Source organism: Corvus kubaryi, unplaced genomic scaffold (assembly GCF_017639235.1).
Source record: "Corvus kubaryi isolate FWS band 111438036 unplaced genomic scaffold, C.kubaryi_AGA036_p1.0 split3-73, whole genome shotgun sequence".
NCBI classification, from domain to species: domain Eukaryota; kingdom Metazoa; phylum Chordata; class Aves; order Passeriformes; family Corvidae; genus Corvus; species Corvus kubaryi.
The window spans coordinates 6,366,928-6,389,317 of record NW_024582091.1 but is presented as its reverse complement, the minus strand read 5'-3'; the positions used below and the strand labels follow the sequence as shown (position 1 = coordinate 6,389,317).

At 36.8% G+C, this 22,390-nt stretch overlaps 1 protein-coding gene across 15 annotated transcripts in view; it reads left to right on the top strand.

The window, feature by feature from the left end:
* The window catches only part of KHDRBS2 (KH RNA binding domain containing, signal transduction associated 2), a 299,012-nt gene that overhangs the window by 50,638 nt on the left and 225,984 nt on the right, over positions 1-22,390 (top strand). For all 15 annotated transcript variants that reach the window (XR_006014113.1, XR_006014102.1, XR_006014104.1 and 12 more), the window contains exon 3: positions 12,849-12,965. Coding sequence is in view for 1 of the 15 variants with exons in the window: in XM_042016440.1 (XP_041872374.1) it covers positions 12,849-12,965 (117 nt within the window). In the remaining 14 variants the exon portion in view is untranslated. The remainder of the gene's footprint in view (positions 1-12,848; positions 12,966-22,390) is intronic.

Sequence of the window (22,390 nt, the reverse complement as noted above, 5' to 3'; positions counted from 1 at the left end):
GAGATAAAAACTATTTATTGAACAAACACACAGGGAAGGAAAATAATGCTAAATAATAAAATCTTTCACTGTGGAGAAAAAACCTGGGAAAGCATTAGAGTCCTCCCTTTGGTCTCCTTGGAGCTGGGGCTTGGCCCAGGGCCAGGCCCTCTGTGCTCAGTGGAAAGTCCTCCTGATGTGTTCTGATGTTGAAGCAGTCCAGTAGAAAAGGGAGAAAATCTGAAATTCCAGGGAAGGAAAAAAAGTTTGGCTCTCTGTCTCTCTCTGGAGAAAAAGAAACTGAAACAACTGACCGGAAACTGACTGGGCAGTAGCAAGCCCGGTGCTTCCTTGCTCCCCTGCTGCAGATGGGAAAAAAAAAGTCTCTATCTCTGTGTGACCTTGAACAAGCTGCAAACTGCTTTGAAAAAGTTTTCTCAGTTTTCCTTCCCCCTCTCAGGCTCAGCTTAGAGGCATAGAAAGGCACAAGAATTAATTTCTGGGCATAGGGCAGCGATATGGGATACACATCATAAAGTCACCCCAAGACATCTATAAAGCTAGAATAAATATTTGAAAAACATTTATTTTACAGATAAACCTTGATCTCTAATCTATATTCTCTATATATATTAGATCTATATCTAATCTGATCTAATAACAAACACATTTTCACTTTGTCATGGTGAATTCTGTCATATTGTAAATAAATGTGATGCTTTTCAGTGACAAAGTTAAAAAGGAATTTTAATTAATGTTACTATTTGAAAAGGCTATTTCACAAATATATAACTTTCAATTTAGCAACTAAGTCTAAATCTACACTGAAAAGCTATAAAGTGCTATCTTTGAAAATTAAGGTTACAGGAGATGAATAATAACCTTTTTTTAGATTATGTCTTATAAAGTATATGTCAGATCATTAATCACTATGTTTTTAGTAAATCAATAGGAAAAAGCAGAGACAACCCCATTCTGCACTCTCCTTTTTTTTTTTCCATTTGAAGCAGACCAATATGAGTGTGAGTTGTATGAGAACCAGTGTGTTAAGCAATAATTCTATGACATCCATATTAGTTACATTGCATCCATTTCTTCATCCTAAAAATATGAGAATTCCTGGACAAATATAGGAGTAGATTAGGCCTTCAGCCTAGTTTTATAAGTTGCAGTCTGAAGAAATGTAAGGAATTCATTAATTTGTCATATTCTATCTGGATGAAAAAAAACCCCACACATTGACATCTCTTCCTGAATAGCAGAAGAAAACATGCCACCATAGATGGATTGTAGTTAATTTTTCAGGGATGATAACTTATTTAAATGAAGAATATAATTTATTTAATTGCCATCACTGTTACAAATTGCTGTCTTTGCATCTGAACAAAATCTCTAGATACAACTCCAGATCACTGTCAAAACTGCATCTTTAGAGCTTAATATTCAAATATATATTCAATATATTCAAAAATATATTTCTGATAAACTTCAGTCAATTATGTTTGAACTAAAATACAAGAATTCTGTATGTACACCTCAAGTTTGAAAGGAGACTGTAATACATCTCAAAATGAAATTTAGCATAAACATATAATTACTTCTGCAGTATAATACAGTATGAACAAAATGCTGGTGTGTTTTGTTTTGTTTTTTTCTAAGACTTTTTGCAACATTTTGATGACAGTTCACCTGATAATCATAGCATGTGATTTATAAAAAGATGATAATACTTGCTTCACTACATCTGACTATTTCAAACTCTTGCAAAATATTGCAAATGACATGATAATCTATTTCCTGCATGACTTCTGCTGTGGTTTAGCTCTTCCAGCAGTGACCAGCACTGGATGCCTAAAACCAAAATAGAGTCAAGTCAAGCTATGCAGAGATACATCCCCAAAATATTACCCCAACTTCCCACAAAGCTCCTGAGCTCAGGGTCATTTCTTCTGGTGAATCTTCTGGTCAATCCTTCTTAAAACTCAAATTTGGAGGATTCCTGTGCAGAAAGCTTTCTTGTGCTGGTTCTGAGACTGCTGCTTGCAAGGGTCTCCTGTTTCCCCCTGAGGTGTTATTTTTCTTGATACACTTTCCAAGGACTTAGAATCAGCACATCATTTTGTTTATAAAGGTGGAATGTTTTTTGATATATTTTGTATTTATTTATACGGACTTTCAGCTGTAATTGTATCACCAAGTATCATAAGATGTAGTTTTTTATAGCCAGTCCAGCCTTCAGAGCCTTGACTTACCTTAGCATCATCAGTAACGTCTGTTTTCTCACTGTTCATTGCTTTGTCTGGCTTCAGTCTCGTACTGAATCTCTGAAAGACTCGATTAATTAATTCCTCTCAGTGTGAATACTGACAATTTACTACAAATTTTCTCCAGTGTTTAAACACATTTTCAGTTTCCATGAGAGGCCCTTCCTTCTAATACCATGCCAGCCTGGTCTTTTGGAAATCAGGTATCTGGTTATCAGTTTGTTTTCTTGTCCAGGTTTGTTTGTTCTTTAGAGAACACTGACAGATGCCTGAGAAATTATTTCCCTTTAAAATAGCCATCTTAGCTCTTTACCTGTCTAATGTATTTATTTTAGTCTTTACTAAATGTATTGTTTATTCTGATTTGTAGTAATTTAATTGGAAATTCTTAGAAAATTTTTATTGCACTGCCTTCCTCCCAACCACCTGTCGCAGTTTCCTCCATTATGAACCCAGATGGAGAAAAAGTATTTTATTTTTGTGTTCTGACCTCATCTTTCTTGAATCCTCCTTTTATAGCCTGAACATCTGTTAGCCCTACCAGCTCTCTGTCTGACTTCCAAGTCTCTGAATAATGTTTTATTTTCTTTTTTTATACTTCTCCAAGTTGTTGCTCAAAGTTTTCTCTTACTTGCTGTGTGTGGATTTGACTTTGGATTTTTTTTGGCTGATAGTTTATGGTCTTTTTTGTTTCCCTTATTTGAATACAATGTCAGATTTTAAAAATATCTTTTTCTTGAATTTAAGAATCGAGTTAAATATTATTCCATACCCTGCATATGCCATCTCTTTGGTTTTTAGGCATACCCACAGCTGGATCCCTTGTACTTCAAAGCAGGTCTTTTCTTTTTGTACAGACTCTTCCTATCCTGGATGTGGCCTCAGTTCCAGGTGTCTCCCAGTTCTTCGTCCTGACACCTCTGTTTCAGCCTGTGATTGTAGCTTTGCCTCAGAGCATCCCCATCTCTCTGAGACTGCACTTGCCATAATGAGAACATGGCAAAGGCTGCTGCCGCACAGGTCGCAGCTTTTGCCTCCCAAATGACCTACATTTCATCTCTGGAAGTTCTGTCCTGCATCCCTTGGCTGTTTCTTTTTTTAATGTAAGGACTCCAAATTGCTGCTGCTAATGTGTCTCTGGAGTCTGCACAGACATATGGGGTCCACAGGATGGACATTCTCCTCAGAGCCACCAGTACAGGTCTCTGTGTCGTGGTTATAAATATTCTGTGATGTTTACGAGAGAATAGTAAAGTTCTAGGCTCACCAGGCTTGACTGCTGTGACACTGGAATTCATCAGCTGAAAGCCCCTTTAGGATTTGGGCATCCATATTTGTTAGCAAGCACGGAGTTAATTTCTTTCATATTTGCTAAAGATTAATGAGACAGCTGCTTTCATTATTCTAAGTGGGGAATGTACAGGCCTTAGAATAACCAAACACGTAATGCCCATACTCTGCATCTACAAGCATTTGACAAACCTTAGTCTGGAAATTACATTTCAGAATATCCATTTTCTGTTGTAATTATAACAAAATGCAGAATGCCACATGCCATAAGAAAAGACATGGCAAGGGCGAAAGTTGTCATCTGAGGCAAGTCTCTATGAATATAATGATTTACACAAAATTCTATGTTACACACTGATTTTAAAATAAATAATCTTTTCATAAAACAGTTGCTCATATTAATCTAATGATATAAGAATATATACCACTTTGTGATTTGAGGATGGTGCTGTCAATGTGAGAATGTGTTTGCTCAGTTGTCAACATCATTGTATAGTGTTTTAGGTGGAGAAGATTACATGAGTGAATAGTTGTTCACTGATTTCATTGTTGCTGCAGGTTGAAGTGCACTGTTTTGTTCTTATTTTGGTGCCGTAATATTTATAGGTGTATTCAATTTTAAGGGGAATAAAATTTTTTGTAAATAAATTTGTGGTGGGAAAACATTGCCAGTAAATGGAACAAATCCTTAGTTTTTACCTTTAAGAATGTATCCGTTTGTTTCCTCTACGTTGCTATAATCTAAGTGTTTAAGACTTGTATGGTCTTTATCAAATAAAAAAGCTTCAAAGCACTTTTAAGATTTACAGAGAACATAATGTTCCATGTAAATTTGCACTTGACATTTCCCCTCAGTGTCTGTTGGAAGTTAATTTTCCTTATTGTTTCATGTAGTTTTGTCACATATTTGTTGTCATCGTTTTAGTTCGTTTCAGTGCCTACTGCATTTGCAGACAGACAGGGAGTATAAATGCTTGAGGGTTGCAAATCAAAACATTTCCTCATTTGTAACACTTGAATGCAGTGATTTCCTGGAGGAACATGAAAGAGTACTGGAAGATGCAGGTTCCCAAGAGGACTAGAAGTTGTTCTTCTGTTCATTGCAGGACCTAGGCATTGAGCTCCAGACCTGGAATTTACGGCTTTTGTACATGTAAATGTGTGTGAGATACCAAAGTTCACACAGTTACTGAATGAATGAGGTAGTTAAACTGGAGATGAACAGCAGCTCAAGGCAGAGGAGAGTGTGGAAATGGGACTGATGTGCTTGAAAATTCAGCACACAGACTTGAGTCACACATACTGGTCAGGTGCCACTGTGAAAGTTTCAAACCCTGAATCATCTTCCTAGATACCAAGTCTATTATTTGGGTATGGCTAACTGTGTCACTTCAACCCTTCCAGGAGAGCTCCCTTGATGAGCTGGAGCTCGGGACATATTGTCTTTACAAGGTGAATCAAAAATATTCCCTGCCTTCATATTGGTGGCTCTCTTTAATATGTATTTTGCGAACACATTCATCCTTCTTGAAGGTTGTAGATGTGCTAAAGCAAGGTAATTGTGATGGAATAAATATTAAGTTTAAACCAGATGGTTATTAAATATACCTGAGGCATTTCTTAATTTTGTGTTAGAGGAGAATTCAATATTACTTCTATAATATTCTTCTAAGTGTGAATCAGATCTTAGCCTGGGGTGCGAGAATAAGAAAAAAGGTGCAAGTGAAAAAATTAGCAGATCATTTAATATTTTATCAGGTAGGGGCATCCAAACTGCAGTTTTGTTCATCCAGGAGTTGTATCTCAATAGCAAGACTGTTGGTTATTACAGCCTGCATTATTCAAAGCCACTCAGGCCCTCCAGCTCATGCTTGCCATCTCATTTGTCACATACTGTATGTCTTGATCTTTCAAGGTGTTGTCCTGAAAGTACTTTTTTCTGTGTTACATTAACGAAGTCTGAAGCACAGTTATGTTGCAGAGGAAGGTGAAAAAAACAGAGTTTCATAAAATATTTTGGAGTGCTTTCACAGGCTTGTTTAATTTCCGCAGAGCTATGTGAGTTCGCATACGTCAATCACTTTAAAGTAATGCTTTGCTTTGATTATGAATGTGACTTGAGAATAAAATTGTTTGCATAGTACTCAGTATATGTAAATTGATACTTAAATGCTGCTGTAAGTATAATTACTTTAATAGCAAAAGGCAAAATCAAGTTGACTAACAGAGTTTTTAATTAGATTAACATAAGCCATTTGTGATTTAATACAATGGTGTCTACAAAATTAGATACTATAAGGAGGTATGTTAAATCAGTTCATTAACACACTGGGTCCAAATTAACTGTTATAATTTCCTTGACTGATAAGAAATTTGTGTTTTATGCTACATTTGAGTAGTCTACTAACATATATGGGAAAGATGCATTATTTTTATGGTTGGGTATTCAACCCTAACTTACCCTGTTTCTTGTTGACTTAGAGCTTATCTTGGCAAATATAACATCTGGCAAAGAGAAATCTTTCACATAATATGAAATCATATTCAGCTCAGTAAGAGTAAGATGATACACATGAAAGTCCCACTGTATTAAAACTTATTTAGATCTTCCTTTTACATTACAAACTCTTCAAGTTAGAAAAAAGTTGTTAGGTTGCTGCCAGTTAGCAAAGAGCAGATGGTGTTTATTACTGTGACCGGTAAATTGTGTATCTGTGGGAGTAATAAGCCCAATTAGCCAAATGTTGATTGTGCTTTTAAGTGTTGTAGTCTTGGTACCTACCTCCATACCTGTGAGTATACTCAGTATAAACATCTTCGTGCACTTCGGCAAAAGCTCAGTGGTGCACTTCTGCAGCCCGAGTTGTTGGCCTTTGTATAAATACCATTTTAGGTAATGTCTTGCAAATGAGCCAGTCTTAGACACACAATTTCAAGAATTTCTTTTTACTTTGTATTTTATTTTCCTGGAAATAGTAAAAGTTGACTACTTCAAGCTTGGATAGAATAAATGTTAAAAGCCAGGTAGCTTTGTGTCCTAAAGAACCCTCTTGCCTTAGTCAATAAAATACAACTTCAGTACAAAGGAAAGTCTGCATACTCTGCAGTTTTTAAAAATACTGCTGTTCTCGCACAGTTTCCCAGTAAGGAGTGGCGAGCCATCAAAGAACTTCCCGACCTTTTAGAGACATGGATTGGGATCAGTCACGACCTCTGACTGGTGACCAGTTCGGTAGACCAGGTTGCCGAGAGCCCCATCCAGCCTTGCCTTGAACACTAGGATCCTCTCTCTCTTTTCTGAGTTGCAAAAGCAGGCTCTGGTTTGGTCTTTCTGTCAGCAGACGCTGATGCTGCACCTGCTTTGAGTAATAATATCCTTTTTGGTAACTGAGCCTGATGATTTTAATAGCAGTAGTTTCAGCAGTCACTTCCTCACAATCCAAATAAGCAATAGTAGCTACATACATTCAGCAATGCCTGTTTTGGGTTTTTTTGGCATACTTGACAGCTCTTCAGGGTCAAGATCATGTCTTCCTGCATGGCTGTGCAGTGCCTGGTACAATGAATCTCTTTGGATACCTCTCTAATTAAATAATAAACCCTTTGCAATTAGCAACTTGTTAATTGAGGACTTAATATAGATCCACAACTTTAATTTGTTCCTTGGCTTTTCCTCAATTACCTCACAGTAGATTTAAAAATAGAAACACATGAAATAAAATGCTTGGGTGTTTTACAGATGAGCAGATTTTAATAAATAACACCACTAATGTATGTATTAGAGAAAGAGCCATGCAAATTTTCCTGACTTAAGAAAGTTTAACTAAATGAGGGTATATCAGGCACCAATTTTTTTTCTTTTTATCAGAAAATTTATTTTCATTTTAAGGCTCATTTAAATTACTTCATTTGAATGCCACAACTTGTTACCAAAATTCTGACTGAAAACTACTAAAAGTGTAAAGTGAGGGGATATTTTCCTATCTCAGTGTAGAGTTACATCTAGAAGATTTTTGTCTGGAGTTGCTGACCATCTGTTTCATGGAATTATGCCAAAAATATATTTTCACTGTAGATATAGCTGCTTGCAATGAGCTAGTAAATAGCCATACAAGTATTGCAGAATCTTCTTCAAGCACACCATAAATACAAGTTCCCAGCACTTCTCAAGATAAAAAAAGATGTAATAAAACCCCATTTATTTCTTAGGTAAATTTTCTAGTCACAGTAGCTTTAATAATTCTAACTTTGTTAATCAGATTTATTTTTGAAGTGATTCCACTGATTTAAACCTGAAATTAATTTGGCCTAGAGTTTTCAAGAAGCTGTGTTTTCCCTTTGAGCATTTAATTTTTCTGTGCACAGCCTGGCATTGGGTTATTGTTCAAAGCCTAACAAAGAGATGAGACCCAATGTGCTCTGTAGGAAAGGGCAGCTTTCTCCTTCTCTCCTTTGGTTCTGGGGTCGCTGCAGAGACATTTCTGTGATACTACTCTGTAAGAAAGCAGTAGCACACATTCGTTGGAGTAGATCTCCAGGGCCTCTCTGGAGTACATTCATTTTCTGCTTCTGCTGTTTGCTGTTTCCTGACATGCCCTGCTAGAGACCTGCAAAGTTCAGTCCTACCAAACAGGTGTCTTTGGAAGCTCTTCTCCAAGAGACAGCAAGTATCACATCACATTGCTGTTGTAAAAAATAACATTGCATGTTTATCTGGAACACTAAATTAATTTTGCTAAAGCCAAAACTACCGGATATTGCATGGGGTAAGCAGCTATATATAGAGGGAGACAAACCTGAACTCTGCAGAATCTGCTGAGCAATAGATGAGAATAGAAGAGAATAGTTCCAGTAGGAAGGGACCCACAATGCTCAGTCCAAATGCCTCACCAGTTCAGGGCTGACCAAAAGTTAAAGCATGTTATTACTGTTGCAGGCATTGTCATGCTTACAAAATGTTGAGAAAAATAAAATTTGCCTTCATGATAGTCCAGTACTTCCTTAACATGAAGTCCCTTGTGCATGTAGAAAGATGAGATATTTTAAAATAAATGCTATTCTAAATTAAATTAACTAGCAGAAATCCTAGAATAGGACCTTAATTATAGGCAGGTCTCAAGCAGTAAGGTTTTATTCAGGAATGACTGTCTTTGTCTTCTCCCCTTTTCTTTAGAACAGGACTGAATTTAGAAAGATTCTTCCCCACCCCCACCCCCCTCCTGCTCTCCTGAATAAGGACAGGATTTTGTGAGGATAAGTAGCTCTGAAAATGGAGTGACACTTTGTCTCTCCACAAAGGAACCGATAGCAATGCTGAACAAAACACGCTGAGAAATAACAAACCTGTTTCATGTTGTCAAGCCAGGGCCATTTCTGTTTTGCTGCTTCTAGAAGAAATTAATTTCTTCTCCCAGTTCAGGACTTTGTTCTGCTTTATCTTACAGCTGGAACCATTTGTCTTATCTTATTGGTTATTTATCTAGGTTTGTTACTGCTGTGAACACTGATCTGTGTACAAAACAGAAACAGTCACTGACACAAACATTTTTTCTGAATGATAAGCATATTCCTTGGGTCTGGTTATAAAACCCTATTAAATTAGATTTTATAAAGTAAGAAATGTTACCGTTCTAGTAGAAATGTATTCAGGCTGCATCAAACAGGGAAACAAATACTCCTCCAAATGTAAACATGCATTTTCTACCAGTCATTGTAGTTAGCTTGAGGCTTGAATGATAATGCTGTAAACTATACCTAAGATTTTTTATACCTGTAGTATGCCGTCCTGAGGTAGTTTGAACAAAAACTTTGATGAAAACTGAGGAGCCAGAGTTTTGGCTTTGAGCACCTAACTGTCTGATTGCTTTGGTGGGGTGAAGTGTGAAAGTAATCAGGATGCAGATAAATCTGCTGAAACTGTGTGTATATATTGGGTGGGGAAGATGCTGGAGATACTGGCTGTAGATAAAGGAAAGATCTATCGACCTGTATTCTCTGTCAGGTTTTATTTTGCAGAGGAGAAGGTTTATTGCACAGCTGTTGATACATGAAGCATCATGTGCATTTGATTGTAAGTAAAGCACCCCCTGCTTTCACCTGATCATTTTCCCCTGAAGACATGCATCATCTCCCCCAGACAGATGAGAAGAAAATCTGAGAAGATAATAAACAAAATCTCTGCCGTAAACCACGAAGGGTTTCTGCAAGCAAACAGAAAGCCTAGTTCATGTTCATAAACATGATTGAAAAGTTAAGCCACCTATAAAAACATCTAGTAACACAATATTTTTCAAGTGGAAGTCTGTTTGCTCCCCAGCAGTGAAAGCTTTCTGTTAATACTCTCTTCTGTGTGTCAGCATTTCTCAGCTATCCTCTCCTAATATGACCAGATATTATCCCAGAGACTTAGAGCTGCTATTATTTGGAGAAAATTTGTACACATGGCAGAATTGGATTGGATCTGAGATTGCAGAATAAGATCTGCAGTTACAGCTGCTGTACCAGGAATGTGTGTTTGTGGGCAAGGCTCACCATTATGTGCAGTCCAACTGCCTGAGTTTCCACATTTTCCTTCACTGTCTCTATGCTCAGGTTGCATGTGCATGCGTGTGGCTGTAATTGGAGCCTAAAGTTTCCAGTATTAAGATCGGTTCTGCCTAGCATATCTTAGTTTAAAAAACAAAGAGAAATTGTGTTTCAGATTTCTTAAAATTTGTGCTGTTCACTGCAACGTCCTCCTTCTTATGTGCTGCTTTTACTTTTGTGTGAACATAATATAAAGCATATCATTTTTCCTGAGTAATTGAGTTAAAGTCACTCTACCAGTACTTTCAGACCTTGGGGAGTTTTGGGATTATAGATGGTGCTGAGGATATCCAGTGGCCCCAGACTGATGCTGGAAAGACTGAGCACAACAGTAGGATGCCTGGTGCAGTGCCGTGGCTTTTCTGCAACTTTAGACAAAACCAAACTAAGAGCACGTCAGTTTTTTAGTTGTAAATAACTGCTTCCTTCCTGATATGTGTTTTGTAGATAGTGGATGAAATGTCTGTCTGCTGCATAATCAATAGAATTAAAATCCCCAGCCACTTATTTCTTGGGAAGTGATTAAAATCCACTTAGTACGTAACATGGCCTATGCTGGCCATGCTGCTCCTTTGCAGCAATATGTCAAGGTAATGATTAGACAGTTTATGAAGTGCTTAAATATAAATGGCCAACATAAATCTTCACAGAGTGTATTTTAATAGTTTTATTCCATTCAGAGAACAAATGTAATCAAGCTTTGGTTGGCCTTCTCTCAGTTTCCTCTGAAGTTACATAACTTTATCGTTCTTTCACCTTTTGAGGGGTAGCTTTTCTTAATATTAAGAAACACTGAAAGGATGCAGCAGGACATGGTTCTTGTCTGATTGGTGATGTGTAAATGTTACAAAAGATTTGGTGCTGTAACTTGTGACACCCTCCCTTCTGTCCGTAAGCGGGTCCCTGCAGAGGAACAAAAGCTCTGCTGTTTGCTCAGCCATCTCTAGTAAGCCTTTATATACAGGGGATGGGTGATTATTGAAATCTTATATCTATCAATGCATTAAGTCTAGTATTAAAGTTCAGTTCCTGCCATTTCTTCCTCATTGTTTGGTTTGTTTTCATACAAAATTGAATAATCAGTTTGAAGCCAACAACTTCTTCTAAGCGAAGTTTGCCCTGGAAGAAACAGGGCAACAGTTTGAAGACATAGAATTGTTGATACCTTGATTGGATCATTGATTCTAAATCCTACCCTATTTTGAAGAGTTGATAACTTTTATTAATTCAACAAGTAGAGTTGGAAAAAAAGTACAAGCACACAAGCTTGAAAAATCTGCTTTTGGAGCTTCAAATCATGCTGAATTTTCCTGCAAATGTTACCACTTATTACTTCCCTCACAGACACATTATTTTGCAGAAATCAATTATTTTGGTTTAAGTGGCAGTAGATTTTGCCTTACATATTTATTTTTCCTGTGATTATATACTACTTTCTTAGATAGTTTAACCAGTATTTGAAGGAAGTACAAATGATTTTTAATTAAGACACTGGACTAAAAGCCAGCTTGGGGTTTGGAGCACCTGGCATAATTCAGAGTTTGGGTGTTACTAACATGGCTGATGCATTTGTGTTGTTATATTCTTGCTGGTTAAAGTGAAAACAAGAATATTTCCACATTTTTTCCATTTTCAAAACAGAAGGTAGTGCGAAACAAAATATATTATAACATCTTTATAGACATTTGTGTGTATTTTTGACAGCAACATTTTCTTGATTTATATTTCTTATTGTCATATTCTTTCTCTCCAAAATAAAACCAAGGAAGTGCTGATACAATTACACCCTTTTTTCTTTGGCTATGCTTATTCTTTGTTGAAAGCCAGACCAGAATACTGTCTGTTCAGACTTGAACATAATTCAGAAGCATCTTAAGCAAGTGCTGATGATTTCCAGTCAGCTTCTGAAGACCACATACCACAGCATTTTAAAGGATGCTGGAAAAAATAAAAAAAAATAAATTGAAGAGACTATTGATTACAGAATAAACACATTACATAATAGACTCCCCCCTTTTTGCTACTTGTTGTCCACATGATATTAGCACCTCATTTATTGATTGTTCTGTCTTTTGATTTGCTGTAGGCATCTCTCCTCTTCATACAGAAAAAACTATTTGATGAGTAACATGAAGTGTGCAGTGATTAGGAATATTAGCAGCGTGGCAGACAAAGCCCAGTGTTCTACAAAATCCTTTTAGAAAATGTCCTTGAATATCTACCAGATCTATTGATTGTGATTTGTTCTGGTGCTGGCAAAACAGGTATTTGAAGCCGATACACAAAACAGAGCTTGTTTTCAAGTCGATGTGTGAAGCATCAATTCCTAAAAATCTATCTAAAGCTCTAAATTTACAGGATATATTACTTGCCAGTAGAGGTGGCTTACTTGGGAAAGAACCTAGGCATTCTCTGGGTTTCCCCAGTACCATCTCATGAACAAGTATCTTGTTTAACAGTTTGCTAATCCTAGTGGCCACTGGCCTGTTCGTCCTAGAGAGACGCCTCCTGGGGTTCCAATAAACCATGAATGCTTTTACTGTCTTTCACACTAGATGGGTGAATATCTTGGTTCTGCAGTCTTGTATCTCTGTCAGTTAGGCTCAGAGCTAAGTAGGAGTATTTCTTTTAAAGGGAAGTAAAGTTTTCTTGTTTAATCATCATGTTTATTTATTAAGTTTTTGGAAAAGTACCTGTGGGTCTTAAAAAGTTCTTTTATTTTCATTCTAGTTCAATTTTGTTGGGAAATTGCTTGGACCAAGAGGGAACTCTTTAAAGAGATTACAAGAAGAAACAGGTGCAAAAATGTCCATCCTGGGAAAAGGATCCATGAGGGATAAAGCTAAGGTACTGTATCTGGATTCTGGTTGCAATTAGTGTTGAAATATATGTTGTTTTAGGTGTTACACTTAGATTGCCTGTCTGTTTATTAATGACCCAATTAAAAGGCCTATAATAGACTCTTAGTCCATGGCTAATTTGTTTTTTTCCAGTTATATCAATTGCTTAAATATAATTTTTTTCTTGCTATGCCAACCTTGCTTGGACCTCCACAGCTGCAATATTACCACTGTTATTTAAATAATTCACCTAAAAGAGAAACCAGTTTTAAGTTCATTTGTTCTGAGAGAAGTCTCTTTCTCCTGAGAAAGAACAGCTTGTATATACTATTGCTGTAATACTGGTATACATAAATGGGTTTTCTCTTTTGTTTTCTGTTTCCTTAGAGATTTTTTTTTTTTTTAATATTTTGAGTATTTATTCAGGGTATAGTTCTAGGAAAAGATAACAAAGTGAACATTTTGCTTAAATGTGTGTAAAAATGCACTATAGATAAAATAAAAAACAAACTGTTTGGAATCACAGCCCAGTCAATGCCCCATAGTATTTATTTGCAGGTAAGTGTTACTCCTCCTCAGCCAGTTCCCCCCACACCCCAGTTTATATACTGAGCATGATGTTCTGTGGAATGGAATATCCCTTTGGCCAGTTCAGGTCAGCTGTCCTGGCTGTGCTCCCTCCTGGCTTCCTGAGCAGCTCCTCACTGGCAGAGCATGAGACACTCAAAAGTCCTTGGCTTGGGATAAACACTACTTAGCAACAACCCAAACATTAGTGTGTTACCAGTATTAATTATTCTCGTACTAAATCGCAAACACAACAGGGTACCATCTACTAGGAAGAAAATTAATGCTATCCCAACTAAAACCAGGACATTAAGGAAGCTTCATCTATATTTGACCCAAATATACTGAGTGCACTGTGGTATCTTCTTTTAGAGTCTGTAGAACAGTAGTATTATGGTCAACACAGAAATAATGCTAATTTCACTGTATTTTAAGTGTATATGACCTTCAGTAGTGTTGTGCATTATTCTTCTTTCCTTTCTGTCACCTCTGTCATTAATCTCAGTAGCTAAAATTATGAAAGCAATAATATGCCAAAATAAAGGAAATACCAATCAGGATTTTTTGGTTGGCATTATTTGGTCTTGGTGATGTATATCAGCAATCACATAGACATTATGAGGTCTGCAATTGCAATATTGAAAAAAAAGAAACCCACAAACCAGACAAATTAGGCACACAGATTGTATTTAATTTTTCAGCGCTTTCTTTATGACATTTGAGTCAGACATTTAGTGACACTTCAGTTATGATTATAAGATAATTTTTGAATACAGTATTGATTTTATTTCCAAGTATTGACGGGTAAAATATTTTAATTACTTATGTCTAACTTATGAAATAATAAAAAAATATTTCCCTGGATGAGAGAGTGTATGTTCTGCTAAGTAGCAGTAATTCACATCAGTGCTACATCTGATGCCCACTCACTCCATTCTCAACCACCCACTCAGATTGTTATTGCCAAGAGCGTCAATTGCCCAGACAGGGGAGTGTAAAGATGTTTAAACACATTAATAGACAGACAAAGTCTTCTGATTTTGAGATTGGTCACTCTTCTGATCCTGTCATTTGATTTTCGTCTGATCATAGTGAACAGTGCCAGCACGACAGTTTCTACATTCACTCATGAGTATGTCAGCAAAATTTGGGGTATTTTCTTTTCCTCTTCATAGGGTATTTAGTCCTTAAGAATAATCTGAAATTGAGTATGAACCTCATGGAAACTCATTCTGTAAGACTGGTGTAAAAAATGAAGTTCTGAGGTAAACTGGCATTAAATATAGCAGTCATGAAAGCAATGTCTGTAGAGAAAGGCTCATAAGCGATTTATCTTAATCCAATTTAGACATTACTGACTCAAAAGAAAGCAAAATCCCTGTGCAATTACAGTGAGAGGTAGGAATTATCTGATCCATGTGCATCACTGTTACCAGTTCCAAGTGAAAGAGTGTGAGAATGATCTTGGGATGGGTAATAGTTACAATTAGCATTTCAGAGAGGCTGTTCTAGGTTGAAATACTGGTAAAATGTAAAGAAAATATGTTTGACTCTGTGCATAAATAATGGTGTGGATTGCTACATTGCTAAGGAAAATACAACTTGCTCTGGTTAAAGCGGTTTTGTTGTCATAAAACAAGCGCACTAGTATAATTTATACAGTACTTTCTTATTGATTTAAATACAAATTACCAAAGTCTGGAAACTTTTTGTGGGGTTTTGTACCTTAAAAGAAATCAGCTTATGTATATTGGCTGATAAATCTTTGTTTTGCAGGAGTGTTCAAGAAAAATCTATGTAACTTCTGTCTAGAAACTAGAATTTCCTGAAAGCTGTCGATACTATGCCGTGAGCTACTACTCTGGCTCCTAGTCCTTGGGAAGCTTTTGTGCATCACCTTCTCAGCACGTACTTTTCATTCTTTGTTTGCTGTCTAAACTTAGAGATGCCTATAGAATCCATTCATGAGAAGTCATGTGGATGAGACTTTCATGAAAAATGCTTTTTCCATTGCTTCTCTTAGGTGTCTTATGTCCCTGCATTCTCTGCCCCCTCTTACATTTCACCAGTTCCTCACACCTGTGCAAATCAGCTTGTTTCCAGAAGGTTGTTCCGCTCTTTTCTTCAGAAAACTCCCGTGTTACCCAGAGTGCAACACCTAGAAAAAACAAGTTGTCTTCTCTGCTTCTCAGCCACATCCTTTTAACTAAATTTGTATTTTTGGATATTACAGTAAACTCTGTGCTTTCAGTCATTTATCCTCCCTCTGGCACAAAAAGAGTATGTTTGTTCAGTGAGATTCTCTCTAGATATGGAGTCATAAACCTCTTAATCTCTTGTCATATTCCTGCATGTTTTAATATTTATGCCTCTTGCCTCTCTGCTTTCTATGGGACTATTGCCTTTCCCAGGAACATTTGTAGCACCACATTCCTGGCAGAAAGGAACATTTTTTGTTTAATAGTTTTTGCAGGTTCCATTAGTTAGCTATCTGTCTGACTTGCTGGCTAAAGTGTAATCAAGCTCAAAAATATGAGGCCCTTGGGCCAAAAGAGTTAACTGGCTCCATAGGGTTAATTCTTCCCTTCTTGATATTCAAATGGTCCTGTCTTCATACCTGATCCAGGAGATGCCTTATTAGTTCCATATATATCAGAAAGCTTATCTGTGTTAACAGGCATCTCCTGGTAACTTTGGGTTTAGAACCTGGCTAGAAAGAGCAACTGCCTCTTTTCCTTCAATTTATGCAGTTTCAAATGATCTGCAGCAGAGTAGTGCCTGGCTCTTACAGTTTGTGCTGTAAAATTTTGGAAATCCATTTGTTTCCATTTCTCTCAAGTTTATTTGTTTCTTTGCAGCATGGATTTTTCCTTACAAAGGTGGTTTGTTATATTTATGTCAGAGATTTACAATGACGTCCCTCTCTGAATTTTAGAATTCATTTAAGTACATAGTCCATCTTGCTGCAGAGAAAAGAGTCTTTTACGCAATTCCTTTTGGGTTAAGGATGGGTCTGCTTTTTTTGACTGGATGGGTAACACTCTGACTTTGCTTAGGGGAGTTAGGCTTAAGGTAAGCTTTTTGTAAGCTTTGTTATCTGTATGTATATGTGGAGAAGGAAAGATGTGTGTGTGATATATTGCTCCAATTCATGGTTGAGCATTAAGTCTCTCTGTGTTAGCCAGTTCCTTCTGTTTTCTCCTACACAGTGACTAGGGATGTCTGTCTCTTAACCATTTTAAATTCCCATGCTATTTAATGTTCAGCTCTTCTATCCCCAAAAGATGCACAGTCACTTCGAAAGTGTTAAGATCGATTTGTAACCCATTTCCTAAATGTTTCTACAGATTGGTAGGACTTCCATTTTAAAAGGAGTTGACATCACTTACATTTTAAGAGGAGTATAGCTGAAGTAAAATTACTTTGTGATTATCACCAAATTAGTCAACAGTGTTCCTTTCACTTTGATATAAAACCTGCTGCCTTCTCAAGTCATACTTAAATAAGCCTCCAGATCATTCCATATCCTAAATGGGGGTGATATACCACCTTTTTTTTTTCCCTGCTGAGTTTTATGCAGCATGTAAAGACAAAGCATCAGTACCAAACCATTCTTTGGTTTGGAAAAAGGTACCTAGATTGGAAAAAGATACCAGTATCAGAACCCACCAAATTACTGCTTCCTGCCCATACATGAGGCAGTGCAGCTCCTTGTCTGGAACAGTGACTTTCACCTTGTTTGAGTCTCTCAAGTTCTAGAAAAATCTTTTCTCTGGAGATGTGACTTGTGGTTTGTGCTGCTTGTAAGCTCTGACCTGCACTTCAGAATCTAGGTCTGAAGATTGGGCACTGGGGCAGTCTGTTGACTTCTCCAGTCAGGTTCCAGTTCTTCTCTGCATTTTCTGCCTGGGCATGGCAGGAGTATGTGAACAGGACATTTTTTGTCTTGTTAGAGAAGTCGTTTATGTGTCTCAGTAAGCAACCTGATGCTGCCCTCAGGGCAGCTGGAAATTTTTTAGTTGCACTATAAAAAATGGTACTTGTGAGTTTGTGTCAGCAGACTTTAGAGCATTCTAATATTATAGCTAGAGCCCAATTTACTGCAGCTAATTTTCGTGTGATTAGATACTCACATGTACACAGTGTCAGTTTCTGAAAAGGGACACAGGTTGTTGCACAAGGTAGATGTTGTTCCCCAGTCACTGGAGTTTGTTTTAGTGGTGCAGGATCTGGACTATCATCAGAGTCAAGAATTAGCCATCAGGAATTGCTGGGTCACAGGAGCATCATATTTATCTCCTTACCACTTCTTATCCAGTGTCTCCCTGAGGCAAAGGTAACAGAAAAGACCATGGTGAAGGCTGCTCTGGTGGTGTTTTGCTCAGTAAAGATTCCCCAGGAGAGAAGAATCCTAAATTGAGCAAATGAAAAAACTTCATGGCCTTTTTGTCCCTCAGAGACAAATTTTGGACTATAAACTTTGGGCTGTAAATATTGGAAACAGTCTGCCTCATTGATTCTGTAACTTATTTGTCTGTGATTTCTTGAAAAAAACTATAAATATCGAACAATTTGTGCAAGTGTGTGCTTATTAAAAGAAACCGAACTGAAGTCTCTGATCTTTTTGATATTCTAGTTTTAGTGAATTTGTTTGGTATTAAATAAAAAAAACTTAAGTTTCTTCATACACATAGAATATTGGAACCACAAGGTTTTATTTTAAATTTGAAAATTTAAATTGGCAGAAAAATTGAGATTACCATATCTTCCTACCCTAGACCTGTATTAAGTACTGATGAAAAATTAAAGTTCATAGATTGGTTACATGCCAAGACAGGTTAAAACAGCCAGGAAAGTGGGACACTCGTTTAAGTACTTTAAATGTTTGTAATTTAAATAAAACTTGAAAATTGTTGGAGTATTTTTCTTTGATGCTTAAGGAGGTCCATAAGATCTCCTCTAACACTCTCGGAGTCCCAAGTGCATTTCTTGTACTGCTGAAGCCAGTGGCAGTTTTGCCAATGACCAGTGCAAGGAATAAATCACTCTTCGTATCTACCTGAGTGAGTAAATGAAATTCAAGTGCAATCTCCAAATAGTTCTCTATTAATTTTTAAACTAGAGCTCCAATCTGAAGAGTGAGGTGTTAGAGTGGTTGTAAGGATTCAACAAGCTATGTCAATTCAAGTATCTCCTACTAGCACAGTTCACGGAGTGATGTGATGCTTCCATGTAATTAGTGATGACATTTTCAAAACAGAATAGCTAAGAGGGCAATTTAGCTCTGTGTTAAAAATTTCATACTCTGAAGCTGATAGTTAAGAAAATTGCATTGTCATCGCAGAAGAATCACATCAGACCTCAAGCAGATGCTCTTTTATTACTGATGTAACACAGTGGTGATATTAAAAGTCTTCATTGCCTCCCTTGAATGTAATGTTAAAACAGACTTACATATTTCATTGTTCTGACGGGGCATTTGTAAGACTTACACTGCTGTGTGTAAAAAGATGGGACACATTCTTTGCTTTCTACAAAATTAGGCTGCTTCCAAAGGGCAAAAGATTGAGGTAGTGCTTCAGCTTTATTCTTTCTGAGTTGAAGGTGATGGAAGACCATGAAACTTTAAAGAAGGCAAGGCAAAGAAGTGGCAAGAGAGAAATGTGGGAAGGGTAAAGATTAAAGATAGCCCTTAGCAAAGAAAAATATGTATTATTTGAAGTAGTGAAAATTAACATGCTTTCAGTTTTGCCAACTTGTAAATGTTTAGTAATTTTTTTACCTGAAAGCAGTTTAAATTTTTTGTCTGTGGAATATTGTAAGATTTTCTGAATATGTACACATGTATTACGCATTAGAAACATGCTGCCAAGTGACTCAGCTGCAGTCTCCCCTGTGTCTGCAATGGTGCCCATTTGACACCCAGAAGTCTGAGTTTCACATGCAGACCTGTGCCAAACTCCTCTTGGTTTCAGCTCACTCATATTCCATTGGAGAGAACCACTTGGTGCACGTTGACAGTGTCTTGTTTCTGCCACTGTCCGCGGGGGCACTCCTGTGCCTCGTGTCTCCCAAGAGGTTTGATTGTGTTTGGTTGTGCACCCAGCTGGGAGATCCCCTTCTCCTGCACGTGGCATTTGCAATCCTGAACAGCATTGTCAGGGTGAGTCCTGGCATTAACTGCCTGTCAAGGCAGTGAGTTTTCTTAAAAAAAAATAAACATGGGAAGAAATAAAGCAGCGCATTCATGTATAGAGATGGGAAGATAAAACAAGAGAGACAAGGAAATTAAAGTAAATTAACTCAATTGCTTACAACAATTTGGGGGACTGAGTATCTTTTCCAAGTGATGTTTTTTCCTATCTGTACTTTTTCAGAACAGTGACTTAGATTCCAAAGTATTTTATTTATCTCCGTGCAGCTTCATAAAAACCAGGTTTGATCTTGCTGAGTTTTGTTTTACGATTATTGTTCTTCCTGTTTTACATATAGATAACGCAGAAGGAACTGCTTTGAATTATTTGTAACAATTACATTAAATCCCAGTTTTCCATGCATAATGTTATCTGTACTCTTGAGGATCATGATAAATACTTTTAATAAACTTTAATGGGCTACTCTTACAAGGAATTTTGCATTGCCACAATAGAGGCAGCATTACAGTAAATTAAATTACAGTGCACACAATTAAATATAATAATGAAAAAAAAAAAATCAGACTTGGAGCAACAACTCTGTGGAGTCCCCTGAAATTCAATTCCACGAGAAACATAATAGAAGAAGATGGTGAGTAGAATTTAGATTGCTAAGTTAGATATTATTTAGTCTGTAATATCTCCATCAGGGATTAATGTTCTCTTATTCAGAGACATTGGTTAGTCTCTGGATCATTTTTCAGATTGATTACTGTTGTAGTGTAGCATTCCTTTTTCATTTATCTACCCAACATCAATATAACTTTAGAGATATAACTTCATCGCAGTACAGTTGTTATGCAATCCATAATAATAATTTGTGGCTTCTCAATAATAGCTTTAAGGAAATCTGTACAGATTTAATTTGAGTTTATAGCCATTTATTACAACAAAAACCACCCCATCTTCCTTTCATCTTCTCTGAAAGAAAAAAATTCTCTGACAGAGAAGTATTCTCTGACAAGCTTCTTTCCAAGAATGCTTGAGTGTGAGATACATTTGTGTTTTATCAAACATAGCTAAAGTAAGGCATATGTGCATCTCTGACAGTTATAATTTTGAATATGCAGTGAAATCAGAAGGTATGAAATTAGCATGGCAAGTGATATTATTTACTTTTTCCTCATTTTTCTGGTTTCTGTTATTTTGATTGGAGATGAACATGAATTCAATCCAATATGGAGTCCATATCCATTTGGAGTGTGCAAGACTGTAAAGTTTTCCTTTAGTTTCCACCACTGTGCAGCTCTGACTTTATTTCTCAGATTCTTACTTTCCCCACAGTAAAGGATAACAGCTCTTGTCCATCTAATTTAGAGGTGTCTACAGAGAATTAATCTGTTGATAATTACCAGTCTTTTTACATACGCAGCATGTTACTGCACTAAATTCAGAGTTTTCTGAGTTTAGATGAATGAGCTGTTATCTCTACATCTGTGGATGTGCTCAAGGCTTTCAGGCTCTTTTGCCTATTTTTTTACTGATACAGTATTGTATCTATATATGAACTCAGATATTCCATTGGTTTGAATCAGATCAAGTCCATTTATAATCCAAAATAGAATGAACTTTTATTTTTGCAGAATTCGTGGAGGAGACAGGAGGAGTAGAAGTTAGTGATTAAAATCAACACAAAGCCTTACCCTAATCCCTGCCTCCTGTCATCTTCTGCCTTTCACAGTCTCTGAGACATTTCTTTGAAAACAAGTCTTTAGAAGTAACCCCACCACTTACTGGACCCTGCTCTCATAAACTGTGTTTAGAAGACATAGGAACACAGCTGGGATTTTTTAAATTTATAAATGTGTAAATGCTTTGCTGGATTTTGGCCTTACAGGCAAGTTTTCCTTCTTCATGTGCTTACAAACCCTGCTGTGAAAGTCAATGGCTGCACTGTGTGTTTGTTCTTCAGTGCTCCAACAGATGAATGATTTAGGGGGTGTCTATAGACTGTAAAGAATTCACTTCAGAGTCATTTTTATGAAGTGAGGTGAAAAAATAAATAAAAACTTCTCTGTTTTTCTGTCCAGCTGCAGGTCCTGCTTCATCTCCTCATATTGAAAAAGTCTGTTACCAAATGCTTTTTTTTTGGCATGAGAGAGAAAGAAAAGGGATGTTTCCTTTGTATTACGTTGTTAGTCTTTCTCTGGGGGTCTGTTTATAGAATAAGGAGATCTAGGGAATGTCCAGCAAGTCATACTTCCTTAATTAAAAATGTAATTAGCCATCCATATAACTCTCAACTCCAGTGTAGCACTGGTTATATTGAGTCTCTAGCTGTTAAGAGACTTGATCCACAGTTACATATGTAAGTCCAAAAGTAATATTGCACATTTGTTTAAATTGATGTAGCAAATGTGTACTCTTAAATAGTTTGTCAATAAATTATTAATTCTGTTTTACTATTTCAAGGCCAGACCCTGGGTGTCACCTGTTGCAAGCAGAATTAATATTTTAGTTTGTTCTTTTGAAGATTTAGCCGCAACTGCTAAAACATGCATTACAGAAATTAATCTCTTGCAATCATCACCGCGTTAGATATGGGAAGCTTTTTCTTCAGCTAGTTTTAAGTAGAAGGCTCAGTCATGGTGCTGACAAGTGTGTGGTAAAAAAATGATGTGATATTAAACCTTGAATTATTTTTTTTTTCCCCCTTCATGATCCAGACCCT